Raw genomic sequence first — 25,322 nt, 5'->3', positions numbered from 1 at the left:
GTACTCTGGATGGCAGCATGGCCCTCTGGTGTATCCACCACTCCTCCCAGTTTTGAGTTGTCTGCAAACTTGCTGAGGATATACTCTGCCGCATCGTCCAGATCGTTAACGAAGATGTTAAATAGAACTGGACCCAGTATTGACCCCATGGGTACTCTGCTAGTCACTGGCCTCCAGCTAAATGTTGTGACACTGATCACCACCCTCTGGGCCCAGCTGTTCAGCCAGTTTTCTGTCCATCTCACTCTCAGCCGTCCAGCCCATACATCAACATGTGAGGATCTTACAGGAGACAGTGTCCAAAGCCTTACTGAAGTCCAGGTTGACAATATCTGCTGCTCTCTACTGATCTACCAGGTTGGTCATTTCATTGTAGAAGCTTAGCAAGCATGGGGGTCCAGGGTAAGTTCTCAGGTGAGATGTTGGCATGGTTAGACATAAGAAGAGGTGGGATGAGTCCTCACTGCAATATGAGAAGAGCAGCATAGAGTTGACCCAGAATTATATCTGTTGCGCTGAGAATTCTTCATATCGGAGACGGATATAAGAAAAGAAAATGAGCCAACAATAATGTTACTCCTTCTGTTGGAATTCTTCTTCAGGACTAGTTTAGGAATTATTTAACTTCTGTCTTTAATGCACTGAGACTTTGTGAACTTTTGTCTCCTGGCCTTTGTAAGCATCATTCCTTTTGTATTAACGACACATGAGCTCATCAGATTCCTGAAGCGAAGAGGCGTTGCATTGGAATGCCACAGCATCCACCTCTAAGCCTGCAGATGCGCAGAGCAAATTTGCCACAACACCAAATAACACGGTACCAAAGAGGCTGTCTGCAAAGTTTGCAGATGCAAGATGGATAAACAGAGTGGTGTTAGCTGACTGACCTTCCTGACTATAGATCACTTTGTGTCATCACATTAGTCCACTCAAAAGTTCTGTCATCGTCAGTAGAGGTTAAATATGCACACCAAACTAAAGAAAGGCATTTGTTAATGAAGCTGATAGAAGGTGTGGATTTGACCTGCTGCCAGGGTTTTGTAAAGATGATCTGATCTAATGCTAGGTTATTGCTCTGTAGATGCAGGTCATTATAGGACATGTTGATTATGTCCTACAGTGAGCCAACACAACGATATGTACTTGTATTGTATAGACACATACCTCTGGTGCATGTTCCTGACACACTGCTAGTTTTGCTTAAAATTCATAGTGTATGAGGCAGGCAGAGTTGCTGTAATCATCTGGTCTGCTTTTGTGCAAAATTTACATCCTTAGAAATGGCTTGCATTACTCCTAACCCAAAATACAATATGTTTTTTAGGGGAAACATTGTTCTTCATTTTAAAATGCTAATGATGGTAAATCCACCAAAATTCAGAAATCATGAATTTAATAAATAAATTTACCTCTGCATGACCTCCTTACCCCCAAATAACAAGATTCCAAGTCACAATATTTTCGGCTATAAGAATGGGTTTTGCTTCCTTTAATCACTGGTTTGTAGCCCTCAGAATGCTTGCAAGACTCTGTAACAATGGAGGCTTTAACTGTCCTTTAAAACATGCTGTACCACAGTCTCGGGAGCCCATGATGCTTAGTTTCCTATAAATTTGGGGTTCATGATTGACTTCTCTGTCATCTAATAAGATGCATTTTCAGATTAAAGCTTTATCCATGACTGGGCCCTTCAAATATTTTCCCCTTTTAGTTTCTGTGGTGTCTAATACTGGTTGAGATGAGGTCCAACCTTTCCCACTGTGGAAGGACTAATAGGCTTTCTGGTTGCATCCACCTGCCAAGCATCATTCTTCCTTAGAACAGCTGCCAAGGGCACAAATCCTGTACCAAAGTGCAGCTTCGTTTGTTCAGCTTGTCTTTCAGGTAGCCAGAAGTTTATCTGCACAATTAAGCAGACAAAAGCTTTAAAGCTGATGCAACAGAATGTGTAAGTTTGTCTTAAAGATGAAAGAAAGTTTTCAGTAGTCTTGTGAACGGAAAATGCCACTTTCAAATATGTTTTGAACCATATTTACTGTATTCATCTCTCTTAAGTTGGATTCTGCACCTGGGACAGAGCAACTCTGGCTGTTATGTACAGGCTCAGGGATGAGAGGCTGGAGAGCAGCCCCATGGAAAGGGATCTGGGGGTTTCAGTTGGCAGCAAGTTGAATATGAGTCAACAGCGTGCCCTGGCAGCCAGAAGGGCCAACCACGTCCTGGGGTGCACCAGCAGGGCGTTGCTCGCTGGTCGAGGGAAGTGATTGTCCCGCTCTGCTCCGCGCTGGTGTGGCCTCACCTCGAGTACTGTGTGCAGTTCTGGGTGCCACAATATAAAAAGGACATAAAATTATTAGAGAGTGTCCAAAGGAGAGCTATGAAGATGATGAGGAGCCTAGAGGGCAAGACGTATGAGGAGCAGCTGAGGTTCCTTGGTTTGTTCAGCCCAGAGCAGAGCAGGCCGAGGGGAGGCCTCATGGCGGCCTGCAGCTCCCTCACGAGGGGAGCGGAGGGGCAGGCGCTGAGCTCTGCTCTCTGGGGACAGCGACAGGACCCGAGGGAACAGCATGGAGCTGGGACAGGGGAGGGTCAGGCTGGACGTTAGGGAAAGGTTCTGCACCCAGAGGGTGGTCAGGCACTGGGACAGGCTCCCCAGGGCAGTGGTCATGGCACCAAGCCTGCTGGAGATCAAGTGTTTAGACAGCGCTCTCAGACATAGGGTCTGATTATTGGGTGTTCCTGTGTGGAGCCAGGAGTTGGACCCAATGATTTTTGTGGGTCCCTTCCAGCTCAGGAGATTCTATGATTCTCAGCCCTCCTTTGAATATTTTTTGCACAAGCTACCACATCAAGAAGGGCACACTTAAACCCAGCTAATGTGTTTAAGTGAGATAAGGTTTGTGAGATTTTTAATCTTTTTAATCTTATCAAATGCCTCCTCTATTAGGATTTAAAGTTTCTCCTATTAGGATTTAAAGTTTCTCATACCATAGATAATGTAGCCCACAAGGCAAACCCTATAAAATTATGAACAAAAAACATCCTTGTCCTGTATGCATAGATTACGACTTTGTCAAGGTACATCATTCTCCATCTGAATCCAGGGAAGGACTGCGATGTATGGAACAGCTGCATTAGTTCAACCAGTTAAGAGAGGGCCCTGTAACAAAGGAACATTATTGGTCTTGCCTTATTCTGCTGCTATATGATAAGGAGTAAATTAAATTTCCTGTGAGTCACCTGCAATTGGAGGAAAAAATATTGCTTAGTTGCTGCTACAGCATATGGACTTGTCTCTGCATACGCAGATGTGGTAAGTATGCAGAGTCCCACTAAGGAGAACGAGCCTGTTATTTTGCAACTGGCTGTTGTGAAAACAGGCTATTTCAGGGGCACCTGCAGCCTCCAGAAGGAAAAGGAGTTAGGTGGGTAGTGTGGAAAATCCTGCAAATGAATCAAAGAGTAGTGTTGTTAAAAGCCAGAAAGCAGGTGCACACAATGTCCTTTTTGAGTGGACGAATGGTGTCGGTAGGCAGGCAAACCAGAGCAGCTCTCATGCTCATTAATTCTGTCTCTCGTTCCACCATTTCCTGCTCATTAACTCCCTCCCATGTTTCCCCTCTCTGCTAGAGCGCATTACTCAGACTCAATCATTGTCTCTGAAAGGGAGGGGTGTTGAAAAAAAAAGCCAGAATGAGACCTCACATTCCCCACCTCTCCCAAGCTATCTTTCGTGCTAGAAAAAAATCGAACAAGCATTTTACACTTCCTTGGAAAGATAAATGCAAGTCAGGTTTAAGGAAGGTATGTGCCCTCTAGCCAGGATTTACCTCTGTACTGCTTATTCTGTCAAGAAAACTTTTTTTTTTTTTTTTTTTCTTGAAGGGACTGTCTCCCCCACCTCTGAATTTCACCTGTGCTCTAAATCCTTCAGGAAGAAATAAAACACGAGAGTCTATTTTCATTTTAACTGGCTTTTGTAAAGGGGTTGATTTCTTGTTGCTTTTCACAAGGTTTTTTTTGCACTAAAGGCTTCTTGTTTTTTGCAAGTTTTGATATATTTTAAGTGGGACTGTTAGACTTGGCTTGTAGCAGTGGGAGCATGATGGACTGTACAGACACACGCAGATAGACTGAGTTGTTGTTCTGTGAGCACTTTAGCAAAGGCCTCCCTTTTGACTGGTATCTGTTGACTTACCACAGTCCATGGTTCCCAGTGCACTCACTGCTGGATCCAAGGGGTGTAGCCTGTGGTCACAGGCCCTGTCCAGGATGGACAAGGGGCCAGAGGACTTTCTCTTACACCACTCTTCAGCTCAAAAAGTCAAGTATAGTAAGTCTTTATAGAGATACCAAAGCTGAGTGCAGGGGAGGAAGGTTTTGTGGACTGGAGAGCTCTGGTTTAACACCCTCAGTGTGGAAGAGCAGCCATGACCATAAAGCACTGTGTCTCCTGGGGTGATTTGAGCTGCCAAGAACTATAGTTTGCAGTATAGCTTTTTTTTTTATTGATTGTATTGACAGGCAACAAGAGTGGCAATGTCTCATTAACTATTTCACATCCTTTATCCAGACCAGCTAGCACTGGACTTGCTTTTCCACACGGTACCATCACAAGGGCTGGGACTGTGGAACCACAGTCAGGCCCCCAGTTGGAGCGAGCCCTGGTGTGTCCCAGAGGGCTGCAAGTGCAAGGCCAGACTGACGGACTGCACAACCTAGGCACGTTTGCACTGCACTGCACTGCACACGTTTGCTCAGGCTGACCCACCAAACTTTGTCTTTTCAGATAGAAACTCTGCCTATAGCCTTTGGATGGTTTGATACGGTTCTGCCATAAGGCACTGGTTCCAATTAAATTGGCCATTAATGGCTGCCATGACATGTACTCATGACTGTAAACACCTCGATCTAAATGCACTAAATGTTCATGTCAGCTTTGCATTAATACTCTCAAAGTCACATAGAAATACAGAAGTGATACAAGCAGCAAGGAGAACACCAATGCTATTCATACATTCCAGCAATTTCATAGCAGAAACTGAGTTCCCAAATCAGTGAGACTTTTCTTGGCAATTTACTTTCAGCTTTTTACATTCCAAATGTCTCCTGCCCTCCCAGCCCCGCAAAGCTGAGTAGCCATGGGATGAGCTTTGTGGTGAGGAACACTCAGTGCTCGTAGTATTTTCATTCAGTATTTATTTTCAAAATGTAAAGGGATGAGGGGACAGAGCTGTGAAGAACAAAACCAAGAAAGCCGACATGCATTATTTAGGACAAATGGACTTGATTATAGATCCTGAAGGTGCTATAAAACTGATGGATTACAGGCTCAGCATTTCTGGGTTTTGAGCTGTCTGGCTTCCACTGTGCTTTCTTTGTGTCAGCTCCCCCTCTTTTCATTGCTTTCTGCTGGAAATATTGCATTGGTGCACAAGTGAAGTGAAGCAGGTCCTAACTAGACCCAACAGCTGCCTTTTGTTGCTGCTGTGGAAACAGCTGTAAGGGGGTAATATAATCACTCTTCTGTTACCAGTCAGCTGCATACCATAAGCACCTTTTTTGGATGCAGGGGACCCGGAGGCAGCTCCTGTGGTGATGTAAATGCTAATTGGGCCCACAACATGCTATTTTGTGCCCCATTTGACAGACTAAGCACTTGTTGTTCTGTCCCATGAGCATAAAGTTGACTGCATGGATATTCAGCACCTCTTTTATTATGAGATTCATGTTTCATTCATATTGCAGGAGGGGTCTTTGCACGGGTTCTCATAGTGGAAGGAATGGTTTCTCAGCTTCTTGATCTGTTTCTCATCTTTTGTTCAGTAAAACTTTACTATGATGTCAGTCAGCTTAGGCTTGGAGTGCTTACTCTTAGGATGTGTTATTTTTTCTTCTCCTTTTTTACAAATAAGTTTTGGATGGGTGATGGATATTGTTTTTACAAAAAGAAGAAAAATTTAAGAAAAAAACCTCACCTGGACTTACACCAGTTCTGTATTTTTCTGTCTGAAGTTACTGATTTAAAACCAGATTTGATGGAAGAATAGCTAAGTTGTAGGGAAAAAAAAAAGGCAGAGAAAGAAAAAAATTATAGATTATCATCATGTCATAGATTGTAATGGGCAGAGCACTTGGTTAATGTACTTGGAGAACAGAAGTAAACACGAGGTATTTGAATGCTGAGCATCACCATTAGGAAGGTGGTCTGGGGACAGCTTCCCTGAGCTCTAGTTATTGATTTTAATATGTGTCCTTGGTCACAACAGTTAAATAAAGTACTTTGAACTTTGGTTTCCCACCTGTAAAGTCAACTCATTAACTTTCTAAAGTACTTTAAAGCCACAGCTTGGAAAGGGTTGTAACCGGTCAGACATACTGATTCAACAAATATCCTTTACAGCTGTTTTGATAGTACATTTTCTGTTGAGGCCAGATGAAGTATCACAGTTTTTCACTGGCTAAATATTGTGTCTGATGGAGTCTGTTTGCTTCAGAATATTCAAGTAAAGATCAGAGAAAGTGAGTGTTCAGAGCGTTTATTGGTTTGTCACAGGCAAGCATACAACATGCCAGCTGCGTATATGGGTACTGCAGAAGATAGATCAAGAAGAGGTCCATTATTGATCAGTCAGATATGTGATGGGTGGTGTTAGATACCTGCTGGGGTAGGGGAATAATAATAATAAATGGAAGAAACTAAGAGAGAAACTAAAAACAGCTGCTACCTGTGTAAGTTTCTATGCTGAATGTCTTGAGTTACACTTCATTTACTCTGCATTTTTATATCCCAGGTTCAGGTTCAGTGGTCGTATTCTTGGCCTTGCGCTCATTCATCAGTACCTTCTTGATGCTTTCTTCACAAGGCCGTTCTACAAAGCACTACTAAGGCTGTAAGTATAAGCGTGCAACTGTGCAGATACAGTTCAGAAACAGTGACGCAGCAGTGGGTTTCGCAGAGGCACAGACCCTCATGGAATTGTTTTGAGTGCTCTGACCTTCAATTTTTTTCTGTTGTTGTTCCGTTTGTCTGTTGATAGAATACAAACACGTTTTAATATTTCTTGACTTTCTCCAAGAATTTGCCCTTCATAAATGCTGCCTATGTTGATAAAAGTGGATAATAAGTATGACATTTAGGAACATGCCTTTGAAGGTACAGACCCATAATTCCAGAGTTTACCACTGATTAGAAGTTATCAAAGCAATTAAAATAATGTAGAAGACTGTAAACCATCTCTGATAGAACAGACATCATTATTTCCTCAAAAAAAAAAAAAAAAAAGGAGGGGAGTGTCAAAATACACAAATTCTCATGCCTTACTAGTAGGGTACTTTTTCATTCTAAACAGAAGTTGGACTAAATTAGGAATGGCAATGCAGCTCTAAACAGTGAATATTTCTTGGTGGTCTTCTTCTGTCTTTTACATTAGCAAGCAGAAGCTACCAGTAATATATTATCTTCAGTGTCAACTCTGTAAGGTTTATAAGGTTAACTTTAACAGATAATCTGTGCCGCTTTAATGGACTGCAGGAAGACAGCGTACATAAAAATTGCAGCATTAAGAAAAGCCTCAAGTAGTAAGTCAAGAATGCAATTAAATGACAAAAAGCACACTAAAGCATAGCTGAAAAAGGTTATCAGTTAGGATGAATACAAATCAGGAAAGATACTTCTATTAAGAGTCCATATAGTTCTTTAACATGTATTTCATTTTGTGTTGGGTTTTATTTTTGTCTCTTTTTTTTTTTTTTTTTTAATGAATGAGTATTGCTGGGGTCCAAACACTCATATTTATATTGTATCTGAGCCAGTCTGGAAATAGCCTAAAATCTAGAGTGCTCCTGCATCCTTAATGCCCCCTTAGGGGATTTGAAACCAGATTGCCTGTAACATCCGCCTGCTCTTTCAGCAAGCAAGGCTGGCTCCTTATTAACAAAAATTTAGGCTGCCTGGTCTGCCTTATGTCAGTCTTGTGAGCTCACCTCAAGGATGATGGATACATGGAAGAGCAGCCAGGCACAACATGGTGAGGCCCATCGGGACTGAAGGTAAGCATGTGCTCTGAAGTGCAGGGCATCTTGAAGATTCACAAAAAATTGTACCCCAGGGGTGACTTCCAACAGCAAATAGTGTGGGCAGCCAGCAGAATTGGCCTTGAGCCCAGCCATGCAAAGCAGACAGTTGCAGAACTGCTCTAAGAGGGTCTGTGTAACAGCCTTTGATGTTAACAAATCCAAATGAACACCAGCTTTATGTTGGATCTCTGTCATAAATTTACTCGCATTCTTAGTAGTAAGTTATCTTACCAGTAGTCATGGGGTCATATATTCAGCTGCGTCTTTTTTCTTGCCTCACAACCAGGCCGTGTGATTTAAGTGACTTAGAGTACCTGGATGAAGAGTTCCATCAGAGCTTGCAGTGGATGAAGGATAATAACATCACAGATATCCTGGATCTCACCTTCACAGTGAATGAGGAGGTGTTTGGACAGGTGAGCACAGCTATGCAAAACATCTGAAAAACAAATTTGAAGCTGACAAAGTTGAGTATGATGAACATCTTTCTGTCAGAACAGATCATTTAGCCTTTCAATAGCATTTTCTTCTCCTACTTTCTGTTTCTTTCAAGCCACCTGTTTCAATGTAGATGTTTATTCTTAGGGTCTATAATATAAAATACCAGCCACAGCCCCCCTGCAGGCCTGTTGAGCCACACACTGATGAGCATGAGGAATTCTCTGAAGTGGAGTGCAGCTCTTCTCTCCAGGGTGTAGTTCACACAGATTGTGGCATTCAGTGAATTCAAGCAATGTAACATAAAGCTGATGTGACTAAAAGGAGGGGGGTCAGGAAGGAAGAAAAGCATTTGGCAGGTGGTGTAAGACATGGCAACTCTCACCACTATTTTGCCTGATATATTCCTGTTAGCTTCCGTGTCACTCACTTACCTTGCACCTGCTTCACATATTGCTAAATACATACAGTTATTATGCTTTTTACCATTCAACTGTACATTACTCAGGTGATTCTCTTTAACCTAGATGATCTGGATAACTATAACCTTAAATAGGGAACAACCCTGGCTTCAGTGCAGACTGGCAACCAGAACGTATATCAGGGTCTTCTGTGTGTTTCTTTGGCTTGCATTGAAGCCTTGGTGCTTTCTGCTGTTGCAACCCATACCAGGCTATAACTGTTTCTGAAAAGTCTTGAAGGGACCCAGAAGAACATTTAGGGGAAAATTAAGGATCTCCAAGGAGATGATGAAAGCTAGAAAGACTGAAGAACCAACCTCGTCAGGTACTGCAGAATCTAAAGGGAAGTTAATTCCTGTGTAAGGAGCAGAGATGCACAGTGTCAAAGGGATCAGAGAGATTGGGTGGAATATATAGACAGCGGCTCTTAGCTGTCAAAAGTAAAGTTGACAGGAGGAGTTTCTGCAGAGTGAAAGCATGCAGAGCTAAGGGAGAGTTAGACTTGTTTTGGAGGCAAGAAATCCTGGCCCTGAGAGTAGAAGGGCTGCTCAGCTATAAGCTTGAAAGTAACAGAAAGCAAGCAAGACTTCAGAGGATGTTTTAAAAACTGAATTTAGTCTGCTTGTTGTACAAGGGCATGAAGGGTCAGCAGAGTCAAGGACAGATGAAATAAAAAGGATGGGGCAGAAGAACTGAGGTAAGAACCCCTGTAGGAAAGATAACATAATTTTTCACAGATTTAAATGCATTTTTTTTTCCTGGTTATGAGCTGAGAGTTTGTATGACATTCAATTGACAGTACAGTGGTTTCCCTGGAAGGTACGGCCGTGTAAGACTAATACATGAAGACAGACAAAACATGCAGACATATTCACAAAGACAGATGAGACAAGTTTGTATTTGCATTGGAAGACTACAAAGAAGAATAAGAATCTCAGCCTGAATTGCCCTTATGCATCTGAAGGTAGCATTTGGCACACTAATTACTTGTTAAGCTCTCCCCAAAGAAAAGAGCTAGACAATTACAGAGGAGTCTGTTGTGGAAGATAAGGGATGGCTCCAAAAAGAACAGAAATAAAATTACAATCTCTTGTAGATACTGTGATACTAAAGCAAAAGAACACAAAAAGATTTTGATGCCAGTTCACATGCCATCTAGCACTTTATTTCATATGCACTAGACACTAACCTTGCTATAACTAGTGATGGGAAAAAGTGGTTCTCACTGTGAAATGCCATCGTCAAGAATTCAAGAGTCAAAGTGAAGGTGAGATTTCCCCCTTAAGAAATTTGCTAAGTGCTGACAGCAAAATTCCCGAGAAACTGCAATCACATTTTTTGCTCACAGATGCATCCCAGTTGGAAATTCTTGCATGCCAAGAGTATCTGACCACTGAAATACCATCTGAACATTGCTTTGCTGGATACATATGCACAATGGGAGTTCTGCTAATATTTGGGAAGCTGGACTTCAAGGGTTGGGTAAGGGAAACAAGAACTAGGGGCTCTTGGAGAAGCTCTGTGGCGGATGGGTCACAGCATTTTCGTCCTGTTTCCACAATGACTTTAATATGGACAAGTCAGCACTTCATTCATTTTTTCTTTCTTGTGCATCTCTCACCAGTGTATTTAGCTTTTAAGCCTTTTGGCCTAAATCCTCTTTCTTGGTACCTTTTTACCTTTTTTTTTTTTTTTTTTCTAATTGAAGTGTACTAATGAGCAGCTCCATCTTCCTTCCATACTGGTGCCCAGAGCACTACTCTAATACCAAAGACGTGGTGTCAAACCGAGCGTCCTGCATTTGTACTTGTGAGGACTGGATGCCAATTTGAGAGTTTTGGTTATAAGGCTCAGAGAGGTGGCAGTTGCTTGTACCTGCTCATGCTTTTACCCAGTAGAAAGTGTTCTTGCAGGCCTAACTGTCTCCAGGTGCTCTATGTGGATGCCCTGTCAATTGCACTGGTCAGGTAAAAGGGGTGGGCTAAATTAGCTGAAATGTCTGCTTGCTGCTCTGAAAGGTGCTGCGCAGAATTCTACCTCACAGCTGTGGCTAATACCCCTGTGAACGAAAAAGGAAAAATCAAGACCCACTGTCATCGATTGGCTGCCTCCAAGTCTAGATAAATAATTGTATTGAAATTATATGGATAATGACAAGCTGAAGAAATCACCAGTATATCTGGGTATTTGTGGAAACCTTGCAAGGAGATGTAGAACAACTGGATTTATGGAAGTTAGACAATGTTCAGTTATTAGTTTTAACTGATGTATCTTAATGCTGCACAGTCTTGAAAAGTACGGCCTGGCAGCTGGGCAAGAATTTTGCCCTCTGAATGATGCAGCTCTGCTTGTGTAATGGTGTTGTAGTGATTTACATTTGGGAATTTAACCTGAACCAGCTAAGAATTCCTAACTCATTACATCCAACCTTACTTGTTCTTGCTGTTTCCCAACAAAGCTACAGATTAGATGACTCACTGAGTGTTTCCATAATTCATATTTTTTCTACGTGTCCCTCAAGCAAAGTGACATAAATACTAAATATCCTCTGTGTGCTGTCTGTCGGGCTAATAAGTGGATAATAATATAAATAATACAAATATTTATTTGTATTTGTATATGTATATGTATTTGTGCAGCTCATTTACTGTCTGTGCTAGACATCATTGCTATAGGAGCAGAAAACCGTAGAGGAGAGCAAAACATTCTTCCTTTTAAATCCACTAGATTGAATGCGAAAATAATTACAAGATAAATATTATTTTCTGTCACATGCAAGAATAGTTGTGTGCTTGCTGGGTAGAATCTAGACTGATTTCTTAAATCACTTCTCAATCTCAAGCCTTAGTAACCCAGGCCAACTAAATTAACCATTGAAATGCAATGAAATTTTGTGGATCTGGCTAAAAAAAATATTTACATTACATACTGATTGACATTTTCTTACCCCTGGATAGGTTATAACTCTGAGGTTTGGGTGGCTGATACAAAACTCTGAATGCCACAATGACTGTATTTGTCCTCTGTGCAGGTTACTGTCCAATGTCAGGCAGTGTATTGGAAGTATTCATTTTGTGAGAATTTTCTTGGCTTTTGGCATTTCTGAGCAAACACCTTTACTACACTCACCTTAATTAGGTCCAAGGGTAACGCTTTTGCTGAAGAGAGTCTGTCATAAGTAGATACCCCTTCCAGTTGGCAAAACAGTCTGCCTGTTCCAATACTGGGATTGCCTCCATCCCATTGTTGCTGTACTACTGCTTAGGTAACCTGCAGCAAGTAGAACACTAGCATGGTTATCTCCCTGTTACAGTATCCACTCTTGGGAGCAAGTGGGAGAGGAGGAGATGGAAAGATTGGCCAGGATGGCACATTGCTCATGGCTTACGGATGGTGCCCTCAGAATCAATCTTTGCTGGTACAGTATAGAGTAACCTACGTGTCAGTCCAGCTTCAGCTGGGAATAAGGCTAGGGCTAGGGCTGAGGGAGGAACAGAGATCACAAAGCTGTATGTAGCCTCTTGAAATTTCCCACTTTGCTAGATATATGTGTAGTAAACCAAAGGTTTTGAATCACTCTCTGCTGGTTCTGCAGGAAAGGTTGTGAGGTGGAGGTGGGTGCCCCTCATTATCCCTTTTCTTTCTACTACAAATGGACAAGAGACCAGGAGGACAGAACTAGAAATATGTCTTTTTTATTTTTCACTTATGTTTTCAAAGTACCCTTAAATTTGAAACACAATGTGATCCATACATTGTTACCCCACCATTCATCTTGGTTCTCTAGGTGACAGAGAGAGAGTTGAAATCTGGAGGGGCAAATACAGCAGTGACAGAAAAGAACAAAAAAGAGTACATCGAGAGAATGGTTAAGTGGCGAGTGGAACGAGGAGTGGTTCAGCAAACAGAGGCCCTGGTCCGTGGCTTCTACGAAGTAAGTAACAACGACCACAGTCTTCCACTCTTCATCTGAATGAGATGACCCCGTGGTTAAAATATGCTTCATCAGTACCCTAGGAAATAGTGAAAGACACAAATGGCAAGGAATTGAAATGCCTGGATCTGTAGCAGCCAGGAACCTTGGAGATAGCATGTTTAGCATTAAGGGAGATAGGAAAGAAACACGCATTCTGAATACAATAAAGCATCGTGATGAATAGTTAAGAAAGATCACTGCTCTCCATTCAGGTAGTAAGAGGTGTTGTGATGTGGTGGTGTGCAAACTTGGTTGTACCTGGCTGTGAAACAAAAGGCAAGTGTGAAGAATTGTACACTTGAGTGAGGAGCTGGTGTGACATACTACATCTTCATGGACTCATTGCAGTAAATTTACTCCTGGGATTCAGTCAGCCACATATCTTGCTAGTATTCTCGGATGGTGCTCCATTGTTGTCCCTGGATTTTGCTAACTTATCTCTGCTGAAGATCTGGAGCTGAGAACATCCGTGTGGCAGAGCTGCTACAAGGACTGTCCAAGACTGGATGAAAACCCGCGGCTTTGCTAACCCATCCATGTAGTCACCTATTCATGCCCCTTACTAATCACACTCAACCATCCATCTTGCCCTGGTAGCTATATTATGTGAGTAGAATCTGAGGGATATCTCACGGAGAGAAATAAACTGAAAGACTAGGAACCCTGGAAAACAGAACAGCAGGTACTGAACACCCAGAACAATACCGATAAGTGGTTGCTCTGAGCAGTCATGGGAGTGGCAGCCAGTGAGGATGGCTTTGTAGCTGCACAGACTTTGTTAGCCCTGTCCTGTGGAAAGGGATTGGCAAAGTGACTGCATACAGTTTACAGTCCAGATGTTTCACTAGCTTTTTCTCCCTGTGAATACTTCAGACTACTGTAGCTTTTGGTTTAACCTAATGAAGAAGATGAACCTCTGCTGCATCTTCAGTGGATGAAGACCTAAGGCCACTGTACACAATTGTAAACAAATGCAAATGCCAAACAAATTGTCCAGATTACTAATCTAGTAATTTGACCATCAAAATCACTCGTCGGAATCAGTGGTAACAATGAAGAATTTTCTGCACAAACTATGTACTGCTACTTGCATTCTCTCATTCAGATCAAATTGTATGTGTTGTCATTGTTTGCAGATGAAAACATCAGCAGACTCACTGAAGGAGAGCAGAGATTTGTCAGCAGAGGAGTGGAAGTTAGCTGTCAGCATGCAGACTTCAACGGCCAGCACTGAAAGAGTTGGCCATCAGAGCCCTAGGTTTACGAGGCATTGCATCTGCTTTATTTCCAGTCTGAAACTGTGCTTACAAGTGCTTTTTGTTCCAGGTTGTAGACTCCAGGCTTGTCTCTGTTTTTGATGCCAGAGAACTGGAGCTGGTTATAGCTGGCACTGCAGAAATAGATCTCAATGACTGGCGTAACAACACAGAATATCGTGGAGGTAAACTGCCTGCTGATGCTTACTAATATTTTGAATGTATTCAGTCTAAAACATGGAAGACAGTCCATTTTTTTCCTTCTGCCTGAGAAGAGCCATTTCCCTCATTTCCTGAGGGAAATGGCCTGTTCTGTTTAGATTTTTTTGTGAAGAATAACTCATGAGAAAAAATAAGTAAGACCTCAGATCTGAATTGACAGATGTAATAATACTGAAATTGCTTCTGCAACTTCTGTCCAGATTTTACCCACTCTCGCTTCCTACTGATTTAACAGGAGTTTTGACTATTAGGGACTGAAAAGGATTTGCAGCGTTAGGTCTATAAGTTATTTACTCAGATGACTGTGAATGAACTCCTGGTCTCCTTGTGAAGTAATATCACAAGTCCTCTTGGCTTCAGTAGGGAAGGAGGCTCAAGAATTGAATTCCACTATTCCCAATTACACTTCAACAAAATACAGGTCTTGCTTAACCATTCCCTCAACCTATCTATGTCAAGTTGGATTTTTTCCCTTATCCTCTAATACTTGGCCTGTTTTTGCTGAGCATGATTTACCCAGGCTGTCTTGGATGATGGATCAATGTGAAATCCATGAGTTCTGCATTACAGAAGGAAAGCCCAAGGTTTATGTATCCTTCCCTGAAATACAAAGCTTAGGTCTTTGCTGCTGACTGCCCAACCTTTGTGTTACCTTGAAATACTCAGCTAACCACAAGTACAGCTGGTCCTCCAAGTTATTCTCCTCCTCCTTTTTTCAGTTTACCTACTGAAACAGATTAAGCCTGGGTTTGTGCTGGCTTTCACTAGCACAAACCAAGGCACAGAGTCCCTGAGGTGGGAGGTTTGCCAGGGAAGAGCTTGCGGCCCCAAACTCCTCTCCATATGTTGGACACTGTTGCTATCCAGAAGAGAATGCATTTGGGAACCAGAAATTGTCAAGCTGTTAGGACTCAAACTGTGTGGCATATCACAACTGGTCTTTTATACCTCGTGCAGGTAGCCCCAGTTCTTGCCAAGGGATTTGTAAGAAGCCGATGTACATATTTCAATTTTTGGATTTCAAATGAGTTAGCCATATTATAGTATCCAGAGCTAGGACAAGGTGGGGGCTATGACCTACCACTCATCAAGAAAAAAATATATTGTTAGGTCAGGATCTTTTCAGTAGGAGATCTACTGCCCCATGCTTGTGAGAACATATTTCATTGTTACACTAAAGGGTGTGAATTTAATTTCTCTCTCTTGCTTCTTGGTTTAGGTTACCATGATGGACACATAGTAATACGGTGGTTCTGGGCAGCAGTAGAGAGATTTAACAATGAGCAGAGACTCCGGTTGTTGCAGTTTGTCACTGGAACATCAAGTGTGCCATACGAGGGCTTTGCAGCTCTCCGAGGGAGCAACGGACTTCGTCGCTTCTGTATAGAGAAATGGGGAAAAATAACTTCCCTCCCAAGGTATGTCCTTACTAGGATACAAAAACAGAAGTTCTGTGAGAAAGATGAGCCTGTACTTAGTTATATCTCTCTGCCAGTCAAAGATAATGAATATGGTAAAGACATCTTAAAACAGCAAAGAAACAATTATCATGGTTTTCTGTAATTACATTCAGAGAAAAGTGTTTTTCTTTTGCTGTTTTTTTTTTGATTTGCAGGCTCAGTTTAAACTACTTTGAACCCTGGGAAAAGGTTAAAGTTAAGGTTTCCATATATCCGAACCTAGTTCTTTTTTTTTTGATTCTGTATTAGATCCACACCACCAGCAGCTTGTCAGCTGATTCTGTTCCCTTTACTTCCAAAATACTAGTAAAAACACTCGTGAAGTTACAGAGCCATGAAAGTCAGAATCCACCTCCGATTTTTGGCCAGAGACCTGTGTAATCCCTTCATTTGCTCTGATGGTTCCACTTTTTTATCACGAGGAAGCTTAGTGGAGGGACTTCAGACTGTGTGGTGATAATACTCAATATGTTACAGCGAGTTCAGCCAGCCTGAACTAGAAGCAAATGAGCCATAACGTCATACAGAGCCAACAGACTTCACAGTACTTCCCAAAGGAGAGGTCGTCTTCCTTTTTAAGTACAAAGGAACCGGGGCACCAAGGGGTGGTCTTACTTACTAAGGCTATCCAAGAGAGCTGTGGCACAGCCATCAATAACATTGAGCTTTGAGTTCTGCTCCAGCACTTTATCCATGACCAGCACCCATCCTTCCCCCCTGAAGTGAGTCACCTTTTCTTGAATGTCCTTACAGTTGCCTAAGACTCTACCCCATTGAGGTTACAGAACATTTTTCATCTCTGAGGTTAATTTGCTGAGTGGGCTTTTTACCGAACATTTGCCTTCCAAAGGATGCTTTCTTCCAGCACTCCAAGAGTATCTATTCACATTTAAATTATTCTTCTGGAAATGAACTGGAAGCCAAAGGAGACCTTGAAATCCCTCAGACATGTTTTGCAGCTTACCAGCCTGCATTCAGTTTCCTTGGGTGACTCTCTGCTGGCCTGGGATGGCTAGAATCAGGGCAAGTCTTTTGCAGAAAGGCTCCAGATCATCCAGGTAAGAAGGCATTTTCAGAGAGTCCCTTGGGCTCTTACCATTTGACTTCAGCTGCAGTCCAAAGGAGGCTAACTACTTTCACAGCACGCAACAAAAATCTGTTCTCACAGACTTGCAGATATATTCAGGCAGTCGACTAACTGTGGTCTGATCCAGTTTTCTAGTCACTTGCCGTCCATATTATTTACCCAGAATCATGCTGTAAGGATGGACTTGAGAAGACCTCCAGAGTTCTCTGGAGAGGAGAACTCCGAATCTGCTCACTGTCTTAAGTCCAAACCTTCACATGTTTATGCAGTGGGGACATGCGGGAACCAGACCAAAGGCACCGCATCAGCAGACATTCCGAGATAACATCTTAGATGGACTCCCTCTAAAGTCAGGAAAAGGGGAGGAAGTGTTTTTAAGGCACAATTCATCTCACCTTAACACAGGCTTTTAAGATAGCTCAACTGAATCACACCTGGTACGTTCTGATTTATTTCCATTGAACATAAAGACTCTGCAGAGACTATAGAGAGACCTAGAGCCTACAGGAAAGCTAGGTGTAGGCAATGAGATTTAAAAACAGATGGAAACATGTAAGGTCAGTGAGATGACTCGCCCTCTGAGCTTCAGCCAGCAATGTGGAAAAAGAGCCTAAGAGCTGCAGTTTGCTGTGCATAGGCCTGATCTTCCTTTTGCAGCATAGATACATAGTCTGGTTCTGTGTAACAGTTTTGGAGCTGACCAAAAGCATTCCTGCCTGTAGGCAGGCAGCAACTGGAGCTCACAGATTGCACAGCATTTCGGCAGAACACTCTCAGCACTTCCCATAATGGGAAGGGGCAAGCGGGGAGGGTGGACCTTGGCACGTGCACAGAAAATGCCCTGGGCTGACCCATTAAGTTCTGAAAAGGTAATTGGCCTCTTTCTGCTCTGCTTAACTTTTTTTGTGAACCTAGGCATTACTTATGACCCAGATTCAGTTAGCCTCGAGATATTCACATTAACAGCTTTGTGTTTGTCTGCTGATCGCTGAACTTGTTGCTCTCCCTGAAAGAGGCCTCTTTTCCAGGTGAAAGTTGTTAGCACCTTTTAGAAGTCTCAGAGCCTTGCGTTCATTTTAGCCAGGGGAAAGAGAAACAACACATGCTCACGGGAATAAACACAGCTTGATCGCTGTGAATTACTACCTGTATTTTTATAAAGTTATGGGGTGCTGCCAAGTATACACAGTGTTAAGAAACACATAAAACACACAGAGTAAACCTGGAGGCTTTCTAAATCCTTAGTTAGGCAACTAAATAAATGTTATTTTAAACTTTTTTTAAATGCCTGATTATGGTTTGCTCATGTTTATTTAGATTTACTTACATATTTACTTAGACTTAGAGGCTAAAAAAAGTCATATGTCATATCCTGTAGGCCTTTGTTCCCTGTGACATAATATGAGTGTAACATTAGCTGTTTAAAATAACCCACAACAAATTCCCTTCTACCTCTAACAATTCCTACAATTTTACAGTTACGTTGTTCCACATTTTCAATGTCCTAGAAAAAAGAACAGCTCTCTCGTGTGTCTTAGCAATCATCAGATTTAGTCATACATGTGAGCAGATACAGATTGCACCTCTTAATTACTGGCATTAGTTCTTAGGCCCTGCCCCCATAAATGCAGTGCTGTGAGAGGTGTTAGAGAAGCTTGCATAAAGCTGATGCGTTTGGCTTTACTGCCATCCAGGTAGATGGTGGGTCCCTGGGGACAGGTTATTCCGGCCCTTGGGTTTTCAGGTGTCTTGCAAAGTACTGAGATAACTTTTAACTGCATAAGAAGAGTCTAGGACTCCTCCCGTATCCTCTCACTCCTGCTCCAGATGGCTGAAGTAGTTAGGCAACTCTGTCTTACGTCTTGTTCTTGCACTTTGGCAATGGAGCATGCAACTGCCATTTGCTTATAGTGAGCAAAGATGTGGTAATACCTAAGACAGCCATTACTGTTGCACTAGCAGCAGAGATGTGGCACACCCAGAAGGTGTAAATCACAGAAATGCAATACTTTTCAAAGAATAACCACTAATACAAAGCACCTAGAAAACACTGTGGATAAACAAGACTTTCTTCAGGAAGGTTGAGAATCCATTAATTCTATTCTAAATTTACTGGTGCGCTTGTTCATCAGTACCAGTTCTTCTCCTACAGGAACAGGTAACAGCAGTGTAATATGCTCATTTAAGACAAATACGCTAGATCACACCACTAGTTTATTTATAGAGTGTGTCAGTAGCAGACACATTATTCCTATCTGTATTTACTTTGAATCCACACACATTAGAAAGTTTGCCTCTGTAATCCCAGACCTCCAGATGATAACCCTACAGCAGGCTCCAAAGAGAATGCCAGATTTACTGTTCTGTTGGTGTAAATGTGCAGTATGGTTTCTTCCAAACTGATGGAGTATATCAGGTGAAATAACACTGAACAGATAATAGGTTCAAGCCCGCATTCTTCAAGGCTGGCTTTTACTCTCCCTATTTAATACGAAAAACTTTCTCCTTAAATAGGAGTTACTTTAATATAATAGGAGTTACTTTAATTCTTTTAACTGGCTTGGCTTTCTGCTCTCTGGTGGATTGAGTAGGGATGAATGGAGAATTCTTCCAGCTACACCCTCTTCTGAAGCAGGAAGCCTCTTCTTCCTGGGATATGTAGATATACAACACTGAACCAGTTTTAGTAGTGGTTTTGCAAAATCTTTTCTTTGTTCCCTCCATAACCTTACTGAACAGACAGTGGCTTTCAAGTAGGAACAACATAGCTTCATCTGATATTGTGGTAGCAGAACTCCTGATCCAAAACACACCTATGCAAAGAACTAGCAGTGCTTTCTACTACAGCTGTTGGAGGCAACAGCTTCCTCTTCTTAAAATCTCAGCCTGCAAAGTGTTCAGCCTATAAATGCCACTGCCCCATTTCTGGTTGTGCTCCACACCTGGCCAAAACTCATGTGAGCTCCAAGGTTATTTCTGTTTGTGTGTCAATTAAGTAGGGACCTCAGCATGTATTCCAGTTATTTATATAATCACATTTGATGCAGTGAGGCCACTTTCCCCATCAGTGCCAAGTTGCAACTACCCTTTCATCAAAAGAAATTTTCATTCAGCAGAGCAGTATGACCAGCATACTGTCTGTGGGTTATGTATGATAAAGATTACTAGTGCTAGTAAATATCTGATCTTTTGTAAGAGAGTTCTGTCCCTCTCCATTAGATAATCAACTATTTAATCACCCCAGAATCCCATGTAGCAATTAAAAAAAGATTGTGTATGACTACAAAGAACTTTGTTCTCCTTTGTTCCTCCTTTCCCAGTGGACTGAATGTGTGTGTTTTGCTGTCTTCTATCTTCCTTATCTCCCATTCTTCTCTTTCCTCTTTTTTTTCTCACATACAACAGAAACACCATCTACAAGTCGACATCTGTCTATTGAGCAGTGGTTCTCAGACAGCACGTGTGTTCCTTCTTACAGACAAAAGGAGTAACAGTTGATACCTGTGGGTCCTGAGGTTGATCAAAGAGGGGTTTGCGGGGTCATCTAAAGAAAGCAAGGTGAAAAGGGAGAAATGCCCAGTTTCTGCCTGACAGGCCTGACAGACTCACCATGCACGTCTTGCAGACTTTAGTTGGTAGGTTCAAGCTATAAATAAGATAGGAGGGAGTTCTGTGCATGCTTACTGCCTGTGCACTCTTGTCATCGTGTGGGTTAAAGGAAGTAACAAACGAAAAATGTAGAAAGCTTAAAAAATATACAAGTAATTTTTAGAGAGAATTCTTAAACAGAAAGAAATAAATAACGTAGCACTGTGAACAGTGAGAGAGATTAAAGATCAGACCACCAAAACTGCTTTGAGCAATAAAGACAGACTGCCAGGAAGAACAAAATTTTAAGTGATCCATTTACTGTTTTACTTACTGGAGGATGAGGGCATATGAGGGTCAGAATTGGTTTGCATGACGATATTGCATTTTTTCTAGAGAAGCCAGAATCCTTTCCATAAAAGCTCTTACCAATCTAATTCTTATTCCAGACCTCTCACTCCATGAACACCCTCTCAAATGTCAGCAGGCTTACATGGATGGAGGCTTAATTAAGGGAAGAAAGACTTCTCTCATTGCAGTGACTGTTTCTTGCATTGCTGATGTAATGTTTTCACCCCAAGATGTGCTGCAAGCCCAGTATAGAAAACAGCAAGTGTCCCCTGAATTATGCTTACTGTAGTCACTGCCACTGGGATCAGTTGTAGGAAGTCAACACCATTCAGGAAGAACTTGTCCCTTTGGAGGACAAAGGTGCAACACTGAATATTATGGAAAATGCTCTTTCTTCTTCATTGCCGCTGTAGTATCACACAGCATGTGATATAATGGAGTAGAGACTGAGTCATTTATCTTCAGTCCTGTTTGGAAAATAAAGGTTTCAGCTTTCAGTTGCAAGAGGCAAAGGCTGTGTACAGTAATGCTGAGGAGAGAAGGAACAGTAAAGGAGAAGTGGTCCTGATCAGCCCCCTCTTTTATTTCAGCTAAGGCAGAATATGTTGTTCAGTTAAGCAAGTAGACACCATCTCTTGCCTCTGCAGCAAAGAACCAGTTAGGCCCATCGCAGAGTACATTCCAGATAATTTTGCACATAATTATCTTGTAAGATTGAGTGGGCTTCACTGGCATCAATTGGAGTTGCAGTGGATCTACATTAGTTTCATAGAAAAGAATTTGAACTCAGGTTTTGTCCTTTAGCCAGCAATATATTGTGTTTTGAACCTCAAATAGGTAAAGTGTAAACCTAACCTGCATAGTACTCCTGAAAATAATTTTTCTTTCTTGATTTGATGGGGCTTTTTGGAATGAACGGATTTTTTTGTATAAAGTTGTTGAACTGGGAAATACAAGTGTATTGCTTGGCAAAATGCTTTAGTGTTTCTTCTAGACACATTAGCTTTTTCTTCCTTTCTTTGTAGTAGTTTCTTTCCACAATAAATTCCTTGAGCCCTACTATAAGAGAGCCCACTTCAATAAACCCTGTCATAGGAGAAGGAATGGATTTCTTTCTGAGTTTGACTAGGTCAATGACTAAAAGTCAACAGCACTTCAAGGCTTTCTTAAATGATATGAAATGAGATGGATCAGTCAAGATGAATGCCTACAAGAAAGTAAACATCAGAGTCAGTGGCTGTGGATACGTCTGCAGCACATAGTAAGATGCATGACAACAACGCCTGAGATGGTTTGGTCTCGTTCAGCTAAGTACCTCGTACCACGCAGAGACGTCACTTTAGGCTTAGGGAATGGCACAGTCTGCCATCCCGAGCAATCGTGACTCTACTGCTTCTAGTTCTAGAGCCAGGCAGCTGAGCACCTCAAGGCCAACACTCTGAATGGCGCTCTCCTACCTACGGTAAACGTGTCCTGAATGGACTGCAAGAATCCTTCAGTTAATTAACTCCTAGTGGTTGATACGTATTGGCAATGAATTGTGGAAACAACTTACGCTGCCAAAGATTGCTGAGATAAATAAACAGTGCAGGGGTACTCATGGATAATACACATGATCTACCACGTTTAATTTCAAGGACTATATTAAATAATGGCTTTATTAATGTTCATTTTTCACTAGCTCTCGTGTGTTCCCAGCTCATTTGTGCAAATTCTGTGTTTATTGTACACTCTCTCTGGGAACAACCAGCTAACAAATCTTCATTCAGGAGGGAAAAAAAGATGGTAAAAGCTCTCCTAATTGGAATTGTGTGATGCGGTGAAGATTACGTGCCTCTGGCTATTTCAGTTGCCTGATTGTTTTTAATGATTCACCATCAGTGCCTGATAAAACTCTCCCTCTGAATCTGCAAGTCTCAAGCCAGCCCATCTACCAGCATCATGTTTTTCCCACTTTGTGGGTGGCCTAAGAGATGACTAGCAGGGTTTCAAATAGTTTCTCCAGTATAGCTTTTTTGCTTCACTGTTGAAGAAATGACATTGTACCAAGGTATGAGATAGAAAAGCTAGAAGTAAAACAACTTCACTGCTTCTAAAAATACTAGGGATCAGAAGCTTAGACGTTATTAGACGCCGAGGCTACGTTTGCATATGCAGGGTTTTGTCAATTCAAATTTATCAGAGGGAGCAAGAGGGAACAGAATGATTTCTAGCGTCATGTAAAACTCAAGGCAGACTGAAAAAAATGCAGCAATTTTAATGAAAGTGTGCCCTTCCTGTTTGATGAATGAGCTCTACATTTTTCTGTCAGTGGAAATGGATGAACTGTTGGGGCAGGGACAGTTTCTTTGCCTCACATTTGTATAGCACCTCACACAGTGAGGTGCAGCCTGCATCTGGGTCTAATTGCTGCTACCAGCAAAGCTGCAACAAGGTGGAGGCATGCATGGAGCCCATTCCACGGCTTCTTTTGAAGGTGCTGCCAACTGGGGGTAAATATAACGACCGAACTGGGAGAAGAGAGGGTCATCATGTTGGCAGCTTGCTCTGCACAAAATATTTTGCTTTTGCCTTGGCTACTGCAAATAAATAACATTTAAAGGCCAGGCTTACAGCAGATGGCCAACAGCTGACTTAGAGGAACATTTTTTAGCAACCTTTCTTCTTCAGTTAGCTGAATGGTCTTTTACCAGTCAGCCCTGCCTCATTATAAGCACATTCTGAACCCAGTCTGTCAGTATCATTCATCATATTATGCCTGTTGACTAGCGCAAAACTTACTAGCTGCTCATGTTGGATGTACAGCTGAGTTGCACTTTTTGGGGGCAGTGGGGGGAAATTCAAGGCAACCAAAATTATGGTAGTTTTCTCACTGTCAGGGCCTAATCCCAGCTCCTCAGTGACCTCCAGCATTTTCCTCCGTGAAGATCCCTGCAGATCACTGCAATGTCTAATGCAGGGGTAGCAGAGAATGATGTTGATACTTAGCTTGTATCTTCTTTTTGAAATATCCATGTGTATGTGCACGTTTTTCAGTACCTCAGACTTTTGGGGAATTAAAGAGTTTTACTTTAATGTTAGAACTTCTTTGATCTCTCTTGAGTGAACTTGAATGTCTTGAATCTCAGTAGGAACTTATTTTCTTAATTCTTGTTTCCTTAAGTATTTATTTAGATTAAACTTAACATGTAGCGTATTTTCCTTTTCCAGGGCACACACGTGTTTCAACCGTTTGGATCTTCCACCTTACCCCTCATATTCTATGCTGTATGAAAAGCTGTTGACAGCTGTTGAAGAAACTAGCACCTTTGGACTTGAATGAGGGGGTTCAGGCAATTCTTGTGTTTCTCTGGCTGTTGATGTCATCTTTCCAACATCATTTGATCTTGGTTTCCCATGTTTTTATTTTTGAAAACAAAACAAAAAAAATCAAGATTGACAAAAGCTGTGCATGAAGAACTGCCACCCTCTAAGATCTAACCTTCATGCTTTCATCCTGTTTCCAATGGACTGCTAGTCTGTATGCAATAGAAAAACAACTGTCTCAAGGTTTCTGTATATCTCTACATACCTCCATTAATAACAATGAAAATACAAATGCAAGTTACACTACACTTGACCAAATGTTAATAAATGTTTACTTCCACCTACGTTGATTAAAAAATAAAAAAAAAAATCATCAAGCATTCCAAGCTTTTATATGCCCACATCTACTAAATCAATCCACAGCCCATCTTCCTTCCTAACAGTTGAATCCAGTACAAGGAGCTGGTCAAATACATCTTCATCCATCCTTGTTTTCCCTGTACATATTGTCCATCTGAGAGACACCTATGAACAAAACTGAATTTTTTATATACGAACCCATGATCCACATCAGTTGCATCAGCTGGAACTGGCCCAGACACATGGTGCAGATAAGACCTTCAAAAACTAAAAAAACTAAAAAAAAAAAAAAACTGTAATGCAATGCAAAGCATAACAGCGATTGTTACGATTGTTCCTTGCCAGTACTGGAGAGAACTTGCACTTCAGAGATATTGGGAGGGGCATCTCTATTGTTATGTTTACCACACAAGAAGCACAAGGTTGTGCACTCTAAAGAAGGATCTCTTATTATGTAGCATAAAGACAAGGCTCCCTTACCTTAGTATTGTATATGACAAGGCAAAGGGGAAATAAGAAGAATGTTCTAATCTTATGAATACCCATGGATTGTGTTTACCAGATCTTTGTTTTCTGATGTTTAAAATGCTCCTTTCCAAATGAGAAGTCTAGACAATCCCATCCTCTGTGTCAGAAGCCATTTATTTTCTGTCAGACTGGGCTAATCTATGGTTGCTGGTGGCGGTTTTTGGTTATGTCATTTTTCTTTTCTTGTTCAGTGCAAATCTCCATAACCTC

At 41.7% G+C, this 25,322-nt stretch overlaps 1 protein-coding gene across 11 annotated transcripts in view; it reads left to right on the top strand.

Annotated features, from left to right (window-relative positions):
- The window catches only part of HECW1 (HECT, C2 and WW domain containing E3 ubiquitin protein ligase 1), a 263,523-nt gene extending 238,926 nt beyond the window's left edge, over positions 1–24,597 (top strand). For 10 of the 11 annotated variants that reach the window (XM_080578352.1, XM_080578347.1, XM_080578351.1 and 7 more), the window contains 6 exons: positions 6,795–6,893; positions 8,366–8,495; positions 12,766–12,912; positions 14,281–14,395; positions 15,652–15,850; positions 24,129–24,597. In XM_080578352.1, the coding sequence (XP_080434478.1) occupies positions 6,795–6,893; positions 8,366–8,495; positions 12,766–12,912; positions 14,281–14,395; positions 15,652–15,850; positions 24,129–24,240 (802 nt within the window). In that variant the 3' untranslated portion in view covers positions 24,241–24,597. The remainder of the gene's footprint in view (positions 1–6,794; positions 6,894–8,365; positions 8,496–12,765; positions 12,913–14,280; positions 14,396–15,651; positions 15,851–24,128) is intronic. The other variant, XM_080578348.1, reaches the window with a different exon arrangement.
- The last annotated feature ends 725 nt before the right edge of the window (positions 24,598–25,322 follow it).

The sequence above is a fragment of the Anser brachyrhynchus genome (assembly GCF_964034855.1).
Source record: "Anser brachyrhynchus genome assembly, chromosome: 2".
In the NCBI taxonomy this organism is placed as follows: Eukaryota; Metazoa; Chordata; class Aves; order Anseriformes; family Anatidae; genus Anser; species Anser brachyrhynchus.
The sequence above is the reverse complement of the archived record's forward strand: the minus strand, read 5'-3'. Positions and strand labels throughout refer to the sequence as shown.